At 33.5% G+C, this 13,036-nt stretch overlaps 1 protein-coding gene across 2 annotated transcripts in view; it reads left to right on the forward strand.

The window, feature by feature from the left end:
* TTC7B (tetratricopeptide repeat domain 7B) overlaps positions 1–13,036 on the forward strand; it is a 106,879-nt gene that overhangs the window by 45,333 nt on the left and 48,510 nt on the right. For both annotated transcript variants that reach the window (XM_070753343.1, XM_070753351.1), the window contains exons 14-17: positions 2,953–3,025; positions 4,234–4,394; positions 4,798–4,914; positions 5,891–5,988. In XM_070753343.1, coding sequence (XP_070609444.1) covers positions 2,953–3,025; positions 4,234–4,394; positions 4,798–4,914; positions 5,891–5,988 — 449 coding nt within the window. The remainder of the gene's footprint in view (positions 1–2,952; positions 3,026–4,233; positions 4,395–4,797; positions 4,915–5,890; positions 5,989–13,036) is intronic.

Raw genomic sequence — 13,036 nt, forward strand, 5'->3', positions numbered from 1 at the left:
AGGTTATTTTTAGAAAGAATATGTTTATAAACAATTATATAATATGGATTAATCTCTGGGAGAAGAGAGCATATTGTATTAGCATTTGGTTCATCAAGTAGAGCGGGCAAATCCAATCTGATTCAAATGGATTATCTCTTATTTCATTAAAGATATTTTTGTTATCAGCTAATAGAAAATAACATTTGCTCAACCTTTATTTAAAGAACAATTCTTATATCAGATTTTTTTTTCTTTTTAAACAAAACAGCTCTGGAGCAGCACAGGGAATAATTAGTAGACTATATGCTTTTATTGTTACTAATATTAGCAATAATACTAGTGAGAATAGTAATATTTCCGTTGAACAAAAGTATGATTGATTATTCTGTCAAAAATATATTTCCTGTATTAAAGGTATGGTTAGAATCAGGTAAATGTTTTAAGCTACAAACAGTTAAATATATTTCTATCCAATTTTAATCAACATTAAGAATCTTAAATCCATTTCTTATGATATTATTAGATTTTGTTTTAGATTAACAGAGTTGGAAGGGATCTTGTATGTCATCTGGTATACACACACATACACACACACACACACACACACACACTCATACACCATTCATGCAGGAGATTCTACACCATTTTCTACACCGTTTCAGACAAAAGTTTTTCTTTCATGTTTCCTGGATGTTCCAGATAAAGTTTTAAAAGGTGACTCGTCTGTAACATGTCAGTGTATTAGACGTGAATAGTAGGAGAGGGGATAATTACTTGTAACATTTAAGCTTGGTCTCACAATTCTTCCGATTTAAACTCAGCATCCATATATTTATTTATTTTGTCAAGTACGTATTTGTAATATACATAGATATAACATTGTTTATATTTATTTGCTTGTTTATTTATTTATTTAATTAACAGGATTTATATATACATAAGATGGGTACTGATAAGAGGGAACAATTGGACAGGGATGGTAGGCACACTGGTGCGCTTATGCACACCCCTTACTGACCTCTTAGGAACCAGGTGAGGTCGACAGTGGACAGTCTAAAGGTAAAGTTTTGGGGGTTTGGTGACGAAACCACAGAGTCTGGTAGTGAGTTCCAGGCATTAACCACTCCTTAAAGTCATTTTTTTTTGCAGTCAAGTTTGGGGTGGTTCACTTTGAGTTTGTATCTGTTGTGTATTGTTGTGGTTGAAGCTGACCGGTAGGACATTGTAGCAGATAATTTTATGAGTTATGCTTAGGTCATGCCGAAGGCGACGTAGTTCTAAGCTTTCTAAGCCCAGGATTTTAGGTCTGGTTGCATAAGGTATTATGTTGCGAGTAGAGAAGTGGAGGGCTCTTCTCATAAAGTATCTCTGGACACTTTCTAATGTATTTATGTCCAATATGCGATGTCGGTTCCATATAGATGAGCTATAGTCAAGGCTTGGTCTGGTGAATATTTTGTATGCTTTGGTTAGTAGCGTGATATTACCAGAGAAGAAGCTAGGTGAGATTAGATTAACAGCTCTTAAAGCCTTTTTGGTGATGTTGTTGCAGTGGGCTTTGGCACTTAGGTCATTTGATGTGAGTATTCCAAGATCTTTGACAGAGTGAGGGTCATCTTCACGGTCTTGTTTATTCAGCTTGAATTTGGTGTTCTGATTATTTTTGCTAATGTGTAGGAAAGAGCATTTATCGGTTGAGATTTGGAGTTGCCAGATGTTTAACCATTCTGACACAGAGTCAAGGTCTTCAGTAGGTAGTCTTCAGATTACAATGGCAATTGGGACTGAGATATAGCTCATCCTTGACTTTAAATCACAATTGGGACAGAACTTCTATTGCTAAGTAAGTGAGTTGAACTCTTTTGCCACAGTTGTTAAGCAAATGTGGTGGTCATTAACAGTATGCACCTTTGGCTTTGCTTGATGGGAAGTAACACACCCACACAAACACAAACACAGTGGTGATGATTATCAGTATATACTATTTTTGTTATAACAACTTTGAGGGAGAGCTGGTGTTAGCTCATTGCATTATAGAATTAATTATATAAGAACATTATATTAGTAATGTTCTTATATAATTAATTCCAATGTACCTTATGGCCAATTTTTTTACTGAAGCGAAAATCCTTTGAAACTTGAATCACGAACTTGTATCAGTACATGCTGTGTCATGTATGCCCATCTTCCTGTAAATGTATCACTGCAGTCATCTGATATAGATGTCAGCAACCATTTATGCAAGTAATATTTAATCTGGATTATTTCTGAGATTTCAAACTGATGATGATGACAAAATACTGGATAGCTGCCAGACGGTAATCATCCTTCTTTCATTGCTAGATTTAGTTAGATTTCTGTAACAGTAATCTATAAAAAAATCTCTGTATTATGTTATTAATTCTGTGAGCAGTCTGTTTATCAGATTTTTAATTCACTTTTTAAAATCTGAACCAAATATTAAAACACCCCTTATTACTTAATTATTAAACATAAGAATCTCTCTGACACTGGAGAATGTTATACATTTGTTTGTTTGTACCTTGTCTTATTTTTACAAATAACTCAAGGCAGCAAACATATCCAACATACCTTCTCCCTCTTTTTTTCCCAACAACAACCCTGTGAGGTAGATTAGGTTGAGGGGGAGTGACTGGCTCATAGTCACCTAGCTGGATTTCATAACTAAGGTCCTGACATCTTGAAACAATCAGAGAAAATAGGTAAAAAAATAACAATTGACGGTAAGGAAGAGAAGGAGGGAGGGAAGACTAATTTGATTAGGAAGTACAACTGCCTGGGTGTCAGAGACAACATTTTACTAGTGTGTTAAGCTATCAATAAAGGAAATAACATTGAAAATCCATCCAATGCCATAGTACAACTGAAGACAGTTTTCCAGGATGCAATACAAGTTATTTATTTAAATATAATGCCATTAAATTAATAATGTATTTTAATTATTTTCAGGGCACATACTTTGTCTCCAACTGATCATCTGGCAGCCTTTTATTTAGCTTTACAGTTTGCTATTTCTCGACAGGTAGGTTTAAAAATAATTGATTGGCAATAAGTACAATTGTTAATTGAAGTGATTTTAATATTCACTATGTTACTATTTCCAAATGAAATTATTTATACATTTCAAAATTGCTTTACAAAATATCAGGGATATTTTATTGATCACTTTTGTATGCCTACATTCCTTCTTGCTGGTTCAGTGTTAGGGTACAAAAATAACTTACATTGCATATAAGATTCAGTTATCAAGATTTGTATTTTATCTGTATATATTACATTAAATAATCCATTTTCTAATAAACCTTTTAGAAAGACTAGCAATTCAAAAGTACAAAGTCTTCAGTCCATGCATCTTTTTCTTCTATCTTTAAAATGCCCTATCCCAAAATCGTGATGTTGCTTTGTCTTTGTTAAGACTATTTTCTTTTTGAATATTACTAGAATATGAAAAGGGCTCATGATAAATGCATTCTGAGAAAATAAACAATGAAAGATTTTTTAAAAATTAAATTAATAAAAAAAAATGACACCTGAAACAGGTACATTTAAGTAATATTTAACTAATACTGATCTACCTTGAATTTACAATGCTAAGGGAAAGTTTATTTTTAAAAGCTGATTTAAACAAGACTGGGCACATAATTCTTATTGCTTAATGGATAATAAAATCATTAGCATTGGTAAGTAAGCTCTCTAGTGAAATGTTTCCCCCCAAAGTTACATATGTAAATATGTGCTTAGAACTACTTTCCATTCCTTGTTAATGTTGTTATTAATGTTGTCTGGCGGGCCCCAGGGGAAGAGCCTTCTCTGTGGCGGCCCCGGCCCTCTGGAATCAACTCCCCCCGGAGATTAGAACTGCTCCCACCCTCCTTGTCTTCTGTAAACTACTTAAGACCCACCTATACCACCAGGCATGGGGGATTTGAGGCATCTTTCCCCCAGGCTTATTATAATTTATGTTTGGTATGTATGTGCTATTTGGTTTTTAATTATGATAGGATTTTTAGTTTTTTAATATTAGATTTGTACCATTATAATATTGTTTTTATCGTTGTTGTGAGCCGCCCTGAGTCTTCGGAGAGGAGCGGCATACAAATCTAATAAATTATTATTATTATTATTATTATTATTATTATTATTATTATTATTATTATCCATATGGGTAACAGAATTATTCTAAAAATACGTGTTGTGGTAATAATTCCTTTCAGTTTTTATTTTAACTAGATACCAGAAGCTTTGGGTTACGTTCGTCAGGCTCTGCAGCTTCAAGGTGATGATGCTAATTCTTTACATCTCCTTGCCCTCTTGCTGTCAGCTCAGAAACACTACCATGATGCTCTGAATATCATTGACATGGCCTTGAGTGAATACCCAGAAAATTTCATGTAAGTAATAATTATTGCTGCTTCTGCATATGATCAACATGTCATTGAACTAATCCAGCTGTGATGTTGGGAGAGGTTGTAAATTCTTTTTTCACTTTTCCAAATGATATCCTATAATTTTTACTGTTGATGAGTAGGAATGTGATTTTCTGCTTCCCAGCTTCTTCTTTGTTCTGTAGATACCACACAGCTGTCTTTCTACACATTATTTTATATATTATTTAGACACACTGAAACAAATGTCTAAATGCAATTGTTTTATAATAAAAATAAATTCAATTCTATTTCTCCTCATTCTGCCTTTTCATGAATATACTTTAAACCTGTATTATTTCCATTGGAAGTACAAAATAATGGAACTCTATAAAAGTATAAAGAAGCTTTAACATTTGTTTTCTCTTAGATTATTGTTTTCCAAAGTCAAATTGGAATTACTCTGCAGGGGCCCTGATGAGGCACTTCTTACTTGTAAACATATGTTACAGATCTGGAAATCTTTTTACAATCTTACTAATCCCAGGTAAGAATTATGTATTCAGTAATGTGAATTATGGATCATCTGATGAACACAACAATACATAATTATCAAAATTATAAAATACAGTTTAATATAGAGATGTTCTATTATTCTTATTTTGAAAGTAGTTTTTTCAATATTGGTTTTATTTTAACATATGGTACATATGGGCGGTTTAGGATTGCTTTTTTCATTTTAATTGGAAAAATCTGAAGCAGTGACCTAGATTTGCATTTTAAAATATAAATGTATTTTTGTAAAGCAATGTTTTAATTTATAAAATGTTTCATTTTAAGTGAGGAAGGTAGACATTGTTAGAATATTTATAACGAAATATGTGAAAAAAACAAGAGAGATCCTGGCCTTTTCCATTTTACTAGCTAGGAATTATAATCCCAACACATTTAGTGTACCCAATTGGGGAAGATACAGCAAATTTATCTGCAGGTATAAGTAAATGTACTGTGTACAATAACTGCTCATCAAAGTAACAATAGTGGAAGCTCAGTGCAATTACAGAGATTGCTCGGTACATTAAAGTCGATCTTTTAAAGAGAGATTGATTCAGAGGAATTCCTGGCTGCTTTGCAGATTTTATTGGCAATTGATAGGAGCTCAGCTGAAGCTTTTATGAATCTCTGAGATTCAGAGATGAATCAGGGTATAGATTAGAGCCCTACTATATGCTGTTGCTTTACTGAGGAACTTCTGGCAATGGAAAGAGAGATTCAGTGACTTTTGCAGAATAGAGGTCGCTTGTATTAATAGAAGGGACTGCAGTAACAATGGTTAATACGTATGCACCTAATTTAAATTGTCCTACTATGTTTTCAGAAAATGTTGGTTTCAAATGCTTTCAAAGACAGAGAGAGAGAGAGAGAGAGAGAGTATAATGCACATACACAAAAGCATGATGTACAGACCTCACTATTCTCTTGTAGTGATTTAAAGTATTAATATATTGCATTATTTCCTACAGTGATTCTGGACGTGGCAGCAGTTTATTGGACAGAGCCATTGCTGACAGACGACAGCTCAATACAATCACTCTCCCAGATTTCAGTGATCCTGAAACAGGTGAATATTCATTCTATTGTCATCAAAGAGTCAGGCGGATTTATGTGTTTTCTATTACATGTCTTTGCAAGGTAGGATGTAAACAGTGACACAGTAAATTTTCAGTTTTTTACATATATTCTTAGAAGAAACAATCCATTTGAGTGTATCAGGTTACTTGTTCTATCTCCACTCAAATCTCTCTAGGTAATCTGGATGATAAATTTCATTTTGAAGCAAAATTGTTATTGCTATAAAGTCATTTAATTTCAGAATCTACCAAGTAAAGGCTTGGAAGGATGCAAAACTGAAATGCTATTGTTATTAAATGCCTCTTGGCCAAATCCAGTGTAACCATTTCTGCATTTTAGCTAGGGATTTTTTCAGGATCACACTTCCAAATTCCATTCTTTTAATAACCCTAACCCTACATTATTTGCTCTAGCAGCTCTCTCATTCTTTGAAGGTTTTGTTTTTTCATATTGTTTGTATTTGGCTAGCAAAATACCCATAAGAATTTGTTCTTTCAATGCAATAATGTAATAATTCATTTGCCATAGGTTTAGGAAGTAATCTTTTTACCCACATAAATATAAATGATTGAAATTATAATATTATATGGAATAGAAGATGAATCTTTAAATTTCAAAAATAAAATTGCTTTCTGCATTTCTTTGAACATATATGTGTGTTCACACATATAGATACATACATCTCTCTCATCTCTCACATTTACTGGCTACCCATTTTGCCTTAGAGAAGCTGACAAAAATAATTCACAAATTATAATCACCTGACTGCGGTTGTTCGTAAAAACATGACACTAAGCATCTGAAATGCAGAGCACAGAAGATTGGGAGAAGATCACATTTTTATGATGGTTCACCTCCTTTCTCCATGATCAGTTCCAGACAGTAGTGATGTCCAGCTCCCTACTATGTGGGGTACTGTAGGATTTGGTGCTCCTCCCTTATTTAAAATCTGCCATCGGGTGAGGTATCATCAGCATGCAATTTCATGCCTCTGCCCGTACTAAACGTACTGCTACTGATATGAGCTACAGTGGTGCAGTTGTTAAAGTGCAGTATTGCAGACTACTACTGTTGACTGCGGTCTGTCTGCAATTTAGCAGTTCAAATCCTACCGGGCTCAAGGTTGACTCAGGCTTCCATCTTTCCGAGGTGGGTAAAATGAGGATCCAAATTGTTGGGGACAATATGCTGACACTGTAAACTGTTTAGAGAGACCTGTGAAGCAGTATATAAGTGCTATTGCTAGTGCTACTGTGAACATCTTATCCCTATGCCTGGAAATTGTAAAGGTCTGGATGGGAAATAACAGGCTTCAGCTGAACCTTGGCAAGACTTGAGTAGTTTTGGGTTTGGAGCCTGCCGTTTGAGAACTAGGCTGGATGGAGCTATACTGCCCCATGCAGACCTACTACATAACTCAAGGTGCTGGTTCTCACCTTTAAAGCCCTTCTTGATATGCAACATTGGTTATCCAGGGATGGCCTCTTCCCAATTACATCTGCCCATGCCATCAGATTTGATAAAGTAAGTATGCTTGTCAGGAATCTTTGCTTGGGTTCCTGATGTCAGACCTTCTCTGCCATGATGCCTGCCTAATGGATCATTCTCCCGCCCTCCCTGAAGTGGGGCTAATCTCATCCCCTTTGATGTTCAGAAGGTCCCTCAAGACCTGGCTTTGTCACCAGATTTGGAGTCCCAGAAGATCAATGAAAACTTACAGTGGTTTCTTCATTAGGGCTCTGCTGTTTATTTTTTTAATGTTATTTTTAATATCTCTTATATTTTAACAATGACTTGTTTTTATATACAGTATTTATTGTTTTTAGTTCTTTATTGTATGCTACAGAATTACCTTTGATGAGTTGGGAAATTATTTACATTTGAAAGACAGACAGACAGACAGACAGATAGACAGACAGACTAATAAAATAAATACCAAGGCTCTTTATCCATGTGATAGCTATGTATTCTACTATTTATTTAATTGAGGTTGTTTGAATGTTGTCATATATTATATCTTCAACATGCATGTCTCAAGAAAAATTTGGAACTAAGTTTTAACTTAGGAACTCAAAGATGTTTAAGCTAATCTTTGTAAATACTGTGGCATGTATACAGATTTATAGAAGATAAGCCTTGAAATAAGACACTCAATTATCTTTTTATATTAAATTTTGTATAAAAAAGATTTGAAGTTTAGGTTATGCCTAAACATTTAGTTACAAGATGGTTCAAAATACGAGGGGGGGGGATTGTTTCACTAGTTAATTATAAGTTGTTAGAGTAAAATATAGAATGTTGCATATTTTGGCTATAAGTTTTATTTTGAAAGGTTAATTTCCAAGGGACTTTATTTATTTATTTATTTATTTATTTATTTATTTGATTTATTTGTTTGTTTGTTTGTTTGTTTATTTGTTTATTTATTTATTTATTAGATTTGTATGCCACCCCTCTCCATAGACTCAGGACTCCATAGACTTTATGCAGGATTATACAAATAGCCTTTCAGATGAATATTGAGCTCTCTGCCCCTGTGTGCATTTACTTCTTCAAATTTGTTCCAGGAATTCCTAATCCCCTACAGATAGATCTAAAAGGAACCAGATTTCATCCAATAATAGGATTCATTTTATTAGTACAACGATCCTTAATCCTTTGTAGAATGGTACAAGTTTTCAAATGTTGAGAATATATCGTGGATATTCTTTATAAATGACATGTTGCTGTTTTTCATTATCTCTAGCTGTCATTTCTTTAGGCTACTTATTACTATACTTTTTAGTTGGAATTTCCCCCCTGAAAAGATGGGCATACTTCCAAACTGCCTATTGGTTTTCAATCGTTTTTGTTTATTTTTGAATATAGCTTTTTAAATACATGGTAGGGGGACATAAAGGCACTCTTATTTTGTTTTGCAACTTTATTTATTTTTAAAGTAAAATCCCAGTTGGGTAAGGAGTTGGGTTGGCACCAATTGTAAAATGTATAAGTCCTATAAATCAGAGGTCTCCAGCCTTGGCAACTTTAAGACTTGTGGACTTCAACTCCTAGAATTCCTCAGCCAGCAATTCTGGGAATTGAAGTCCAGAAATCTTAAAATTGCCAAGGTTGGAGATCCCTGCTATAGATTATAGAAGGCCACAGCTTGGTTCAGTATATCCAAAGAATTAAACTGATTTACAATTTATGTTTTTTGTGAATGGTACCAATTTACAGACAGTTGTTGCATTAAGAAATAAATGGTGGCTGCAAATATGGTGATGCAAAAATGGTGGCTGCAAATGGTGATGTTAGTCTACAGCATAGGTGTCAAACTTTTCATATCACGTTGCTGTTACATGACGTTTTGTGACTTTTATTGCTTGGGGAGCTGGGAAGGGCATGGCCTACGCATGACCCATGGGCCACCAGTTTGATACCCCTGATCTATAGTGTCTGCAAATTACCATTGGACAGGGCGGATCTTGGTGGTATGTATGAATCCAGATAAATTAATGATGAAAAGTTTCGGACATACTTTTGCAACATAAAGTTTGGATACTTTGTCTTCAGTGGACTCTTACTTAGTAACTTTCGTTGTTAATATTATTTTACCCTGTAGCCTGGCATGTGTAACCACTTCTTTATTTTAACTCTTACAAGAAGGAAATATAAAATGATAAGAGGTCCGAATGAATTGACTGACCTCTGTTAATAAATAAATACTGGCACAAATAAATTAAGGGAAGACATATCAATCATAATATCTGAATTATAAGCGAATGTTAATGGCTTAAAGGCAATACTGTTGTCTGGTTTATTTACACAAAATGAAGCAATTGCTTGACTGCTTTTTTTTTTAATTGCTGGGTAGAACCAAATGATTAAAACAGAAAAAACAGTTTTACATTGATGTTGTTCAGAATTGCAGACAGATTTCTAAGAAAAATAGGTGACATAAATTGAAATATATGAACAAAAACATTTTTCAGCTAATATATTATTATCTTGTTCTTTAGGATATTTATGAAATAGTCTTATTATGTCTGCTGTCAGTCAAATATAATAATAATTTTAAAAACCTTGCAGACAGTTACCCAGTGAGAAAGAGATGTATTAACTTTAGGAATGGATGTGTGCTTCTATCTCACATTAAATAGCATAGCAAAGAAATATTTTCATTAGCATTTGTCTTGCTAAGTAATTTTTTCCCCTTGCTTGCTCCTATCAATACATATTTTTAATTTTAGTTCTGACTTCCCATAGATCTGTAATAATAGTGTTTTCTGTGTGCAGATGTTTCCATCTTCATTTAATAATAGCTAAGTGGGCTATGTATTTCTTTCTTTCCTGGTCTCCATTAATTTATCCATTCATATTTTATTCTAGGCATTTTCTTTATAATGTTTCTCTTTCAATTTTTAGCTTCTGATTCCTCTACATCTTCATCTCTCTCAAGGACAGAATCTCTCCTCCACCTGTTTATGTCTCCTCAGTCTCCTCATTCACCTCCCAAAACTGATTCCTTTGTCTGGCCCCATGCAGCCAATCCATCTTGTGACCACGTTCCTGGGCCCTGTGAACCTCCATTCTGTAAACAGATTTCTTCTTTCTGATGATAGGTGTTAGCTTGCTCTTTTGGTGCTTCTGATAATCTCTGTAACGGCTAAGCACAAATTGCACTGAAATTTGCAGTTTGGCATAAGTACAACCTATGGATTATATATTTGACCTTTTCTTAAAAAAGGAAAAAAATAGGCTTATCACCAAGGCATATGAGAGCATTGAGTGGATTCAACTAGATAGCCTGTCAAATTGGCTTCCCCATCTACAGCTAGGAAGGCTTTACTTTAAAGAATCCACTAGGGGGCTCCATTGTCTTCTTGATAAGATTATAGAGCAAGTGTTGGCATAAGCTATTGCTCTGGCCAGCGGCACCTGCTAGCACAGCATTTCTAACCATCTGCTTTATTAGGGTTGGTTCTCAGATCTAATGGCATGCAACAAGAGAAATTGTTGTGCCCATTCCTGAAAACACTGCCTCTAATTCCAACTGATAGATCTGAAGGCCATTTTGTTAATAAAAGCTTAGATAGTAGAAAGACAAAATATTTTTGCTGTGACCCAAAACATGCAAAATATAAATATGGCAAAGCTCTTATATTAGGGATTAAGATTTAAGGGATGTACTGTGTCAAAAACTCAGTGTGCTGCAATGGGAACCAAGTTTTAAATTTGCTTGTTCCAAATGTGTCAGTTTCGTTTGATGTAATTGGCAGAGAGGCAGCATTGTTTTGTTGTGGATTTTTTTGCTGCATCTTTTCATAAAGTGGAGTATCTCCTGCATGATTATGAACACAGAGTTTTCCATTAAATTGCTTTTAGATGCTACATTTTTACTAGCTTTTTACTAGTTGATACTTTCTTGTTTGAAATAATAAAACATTGAAGCATTTTAAATATAATTGGTAATAATTTTCATTCCTGGACATTTCATCCATGTTATCCTGGCATGATTTGAGGTTGAGCTATTAAAATTGATTTAATCTGTTCATTTGACTAAAGATACATGAACAAATCATCTCTAAGATAGAAATAAATGTCAGTGGTTAGTAAGTGGTTAGCAGATGTATATAAATCATGTTGCTGGATTCTTTTTCAAATGAACTTGAATTATTAGTTTTTGTGCACTTATATCAATGCTTTTGCTATTCCCATTTGCCTGTTTAGGACTATTTATACATTTTGTTCATGCATTTTCTTCTCTAAAATATTTTGCAATTCTAAGAATTACATACTGCATTACATATAAGCAAATAATAAACTGATATGGAAGAATTCTAACCTTACCACTTGAGTCTGCAAATCCACAAATAAAGTAACATACCTGTAAAAATGCTATGCAGTCAATTTTCATGCTGCTGATTTCTCCCATGCAGCAGTTATTATGGTTATTGTGTTTAGTTTTTAAATGGGGAATCATTAAAAAGGAGGATTTCAGATTTTGCTCTCTAATCTAAAATGGTATTGTTATAATCTGTAATTAGAGAGCTATTTTTTGTAAAGGATAAGCATCAGAACCAAGCTTCATCGGACCAGTGATTATGTGTAAGAATTAATTAAATTAAAAGTGTAAACTGAACATTTCTGGGATTACTTTTCTCCTAAAAACTGAAAAAAATAAATTTGCTTTTATTTCAACAAATACTAAGGACTAAGAAATTTAGTAAGTAATGTCATTTTAAAAAATAATATGTAAATGATTCAAATCTGAATTGTTTTGAATTTTTAAAAGAGCCACTTTGAGTTATAAACAGTACTTTTAAGTTTAAAAAGAATTGTTCTTTGTTTTAAAAAGTTTTAACCCATTTAGAAGTTAATTTCCATAATTGCAAAATAATTGTTTTGAATTTATAATACTATTGGACACCAAAACAGTATTATAAATGGCTATCCAGGTAGGTTGAAATATTTTAATTTAGGGTAGCCAATAACTGGAAGGTCCTTCTGCAATAATAATAATAATAATAATAATAATTATTATTATTATTATTATTATTATTATTATTATTTGAAAACCATCGGAATTGACAAAATCTCCATCTGTCAATTGCAAAAGGCCTCTTTACTGGGATCGGCAAACATAATTCGCCGCTACATCACACAGTCCTAGGTGCTTGGGAAGCGCCGGACTGGTGATGAAATAAGAAATCCAGCATAGTGATCTCGTTTTCTGTGTTGTATTGACATAATAATAATTATAATAATTATAATAATAATAATAATTATAATAATAATAATTTAAAAAATGAAACAGTAACATAGAAGTGAGCTGTGAATTATCCAGCTGTTATGAAATTCTCAGTAATCATTTAAACTCCAGAAAAATTCCCTGTTATGGTTAAATGTGTATTCTCCTTTTTAGATTCTATTCTGACTTGTCCGGAAAGTAATAGAATAACAGAACAAGAGTTGGAAGGGATCTTGGAGGTCTTCTAGTCCAACCCCTTGCTTAAACAGGAAAACCTATATCATTTGAGATAAATGGTTGTCCC

This window comes from Erythrolamprus reginae, chromosome 1 (assembly GCF_031021105.1).
Source record: "Erythrolamprus reginae isolate rEryReg1 chromosome 1, rEryReg1.hap1, whole genome shotgun sequence".
Taxonomy (NCBI): Eukaryota; Metazoa; Chordata; class Lepidosauria; order Squamata; family Dipsadidae; genus Erythrolamprus; species Erythrolamprus reginae.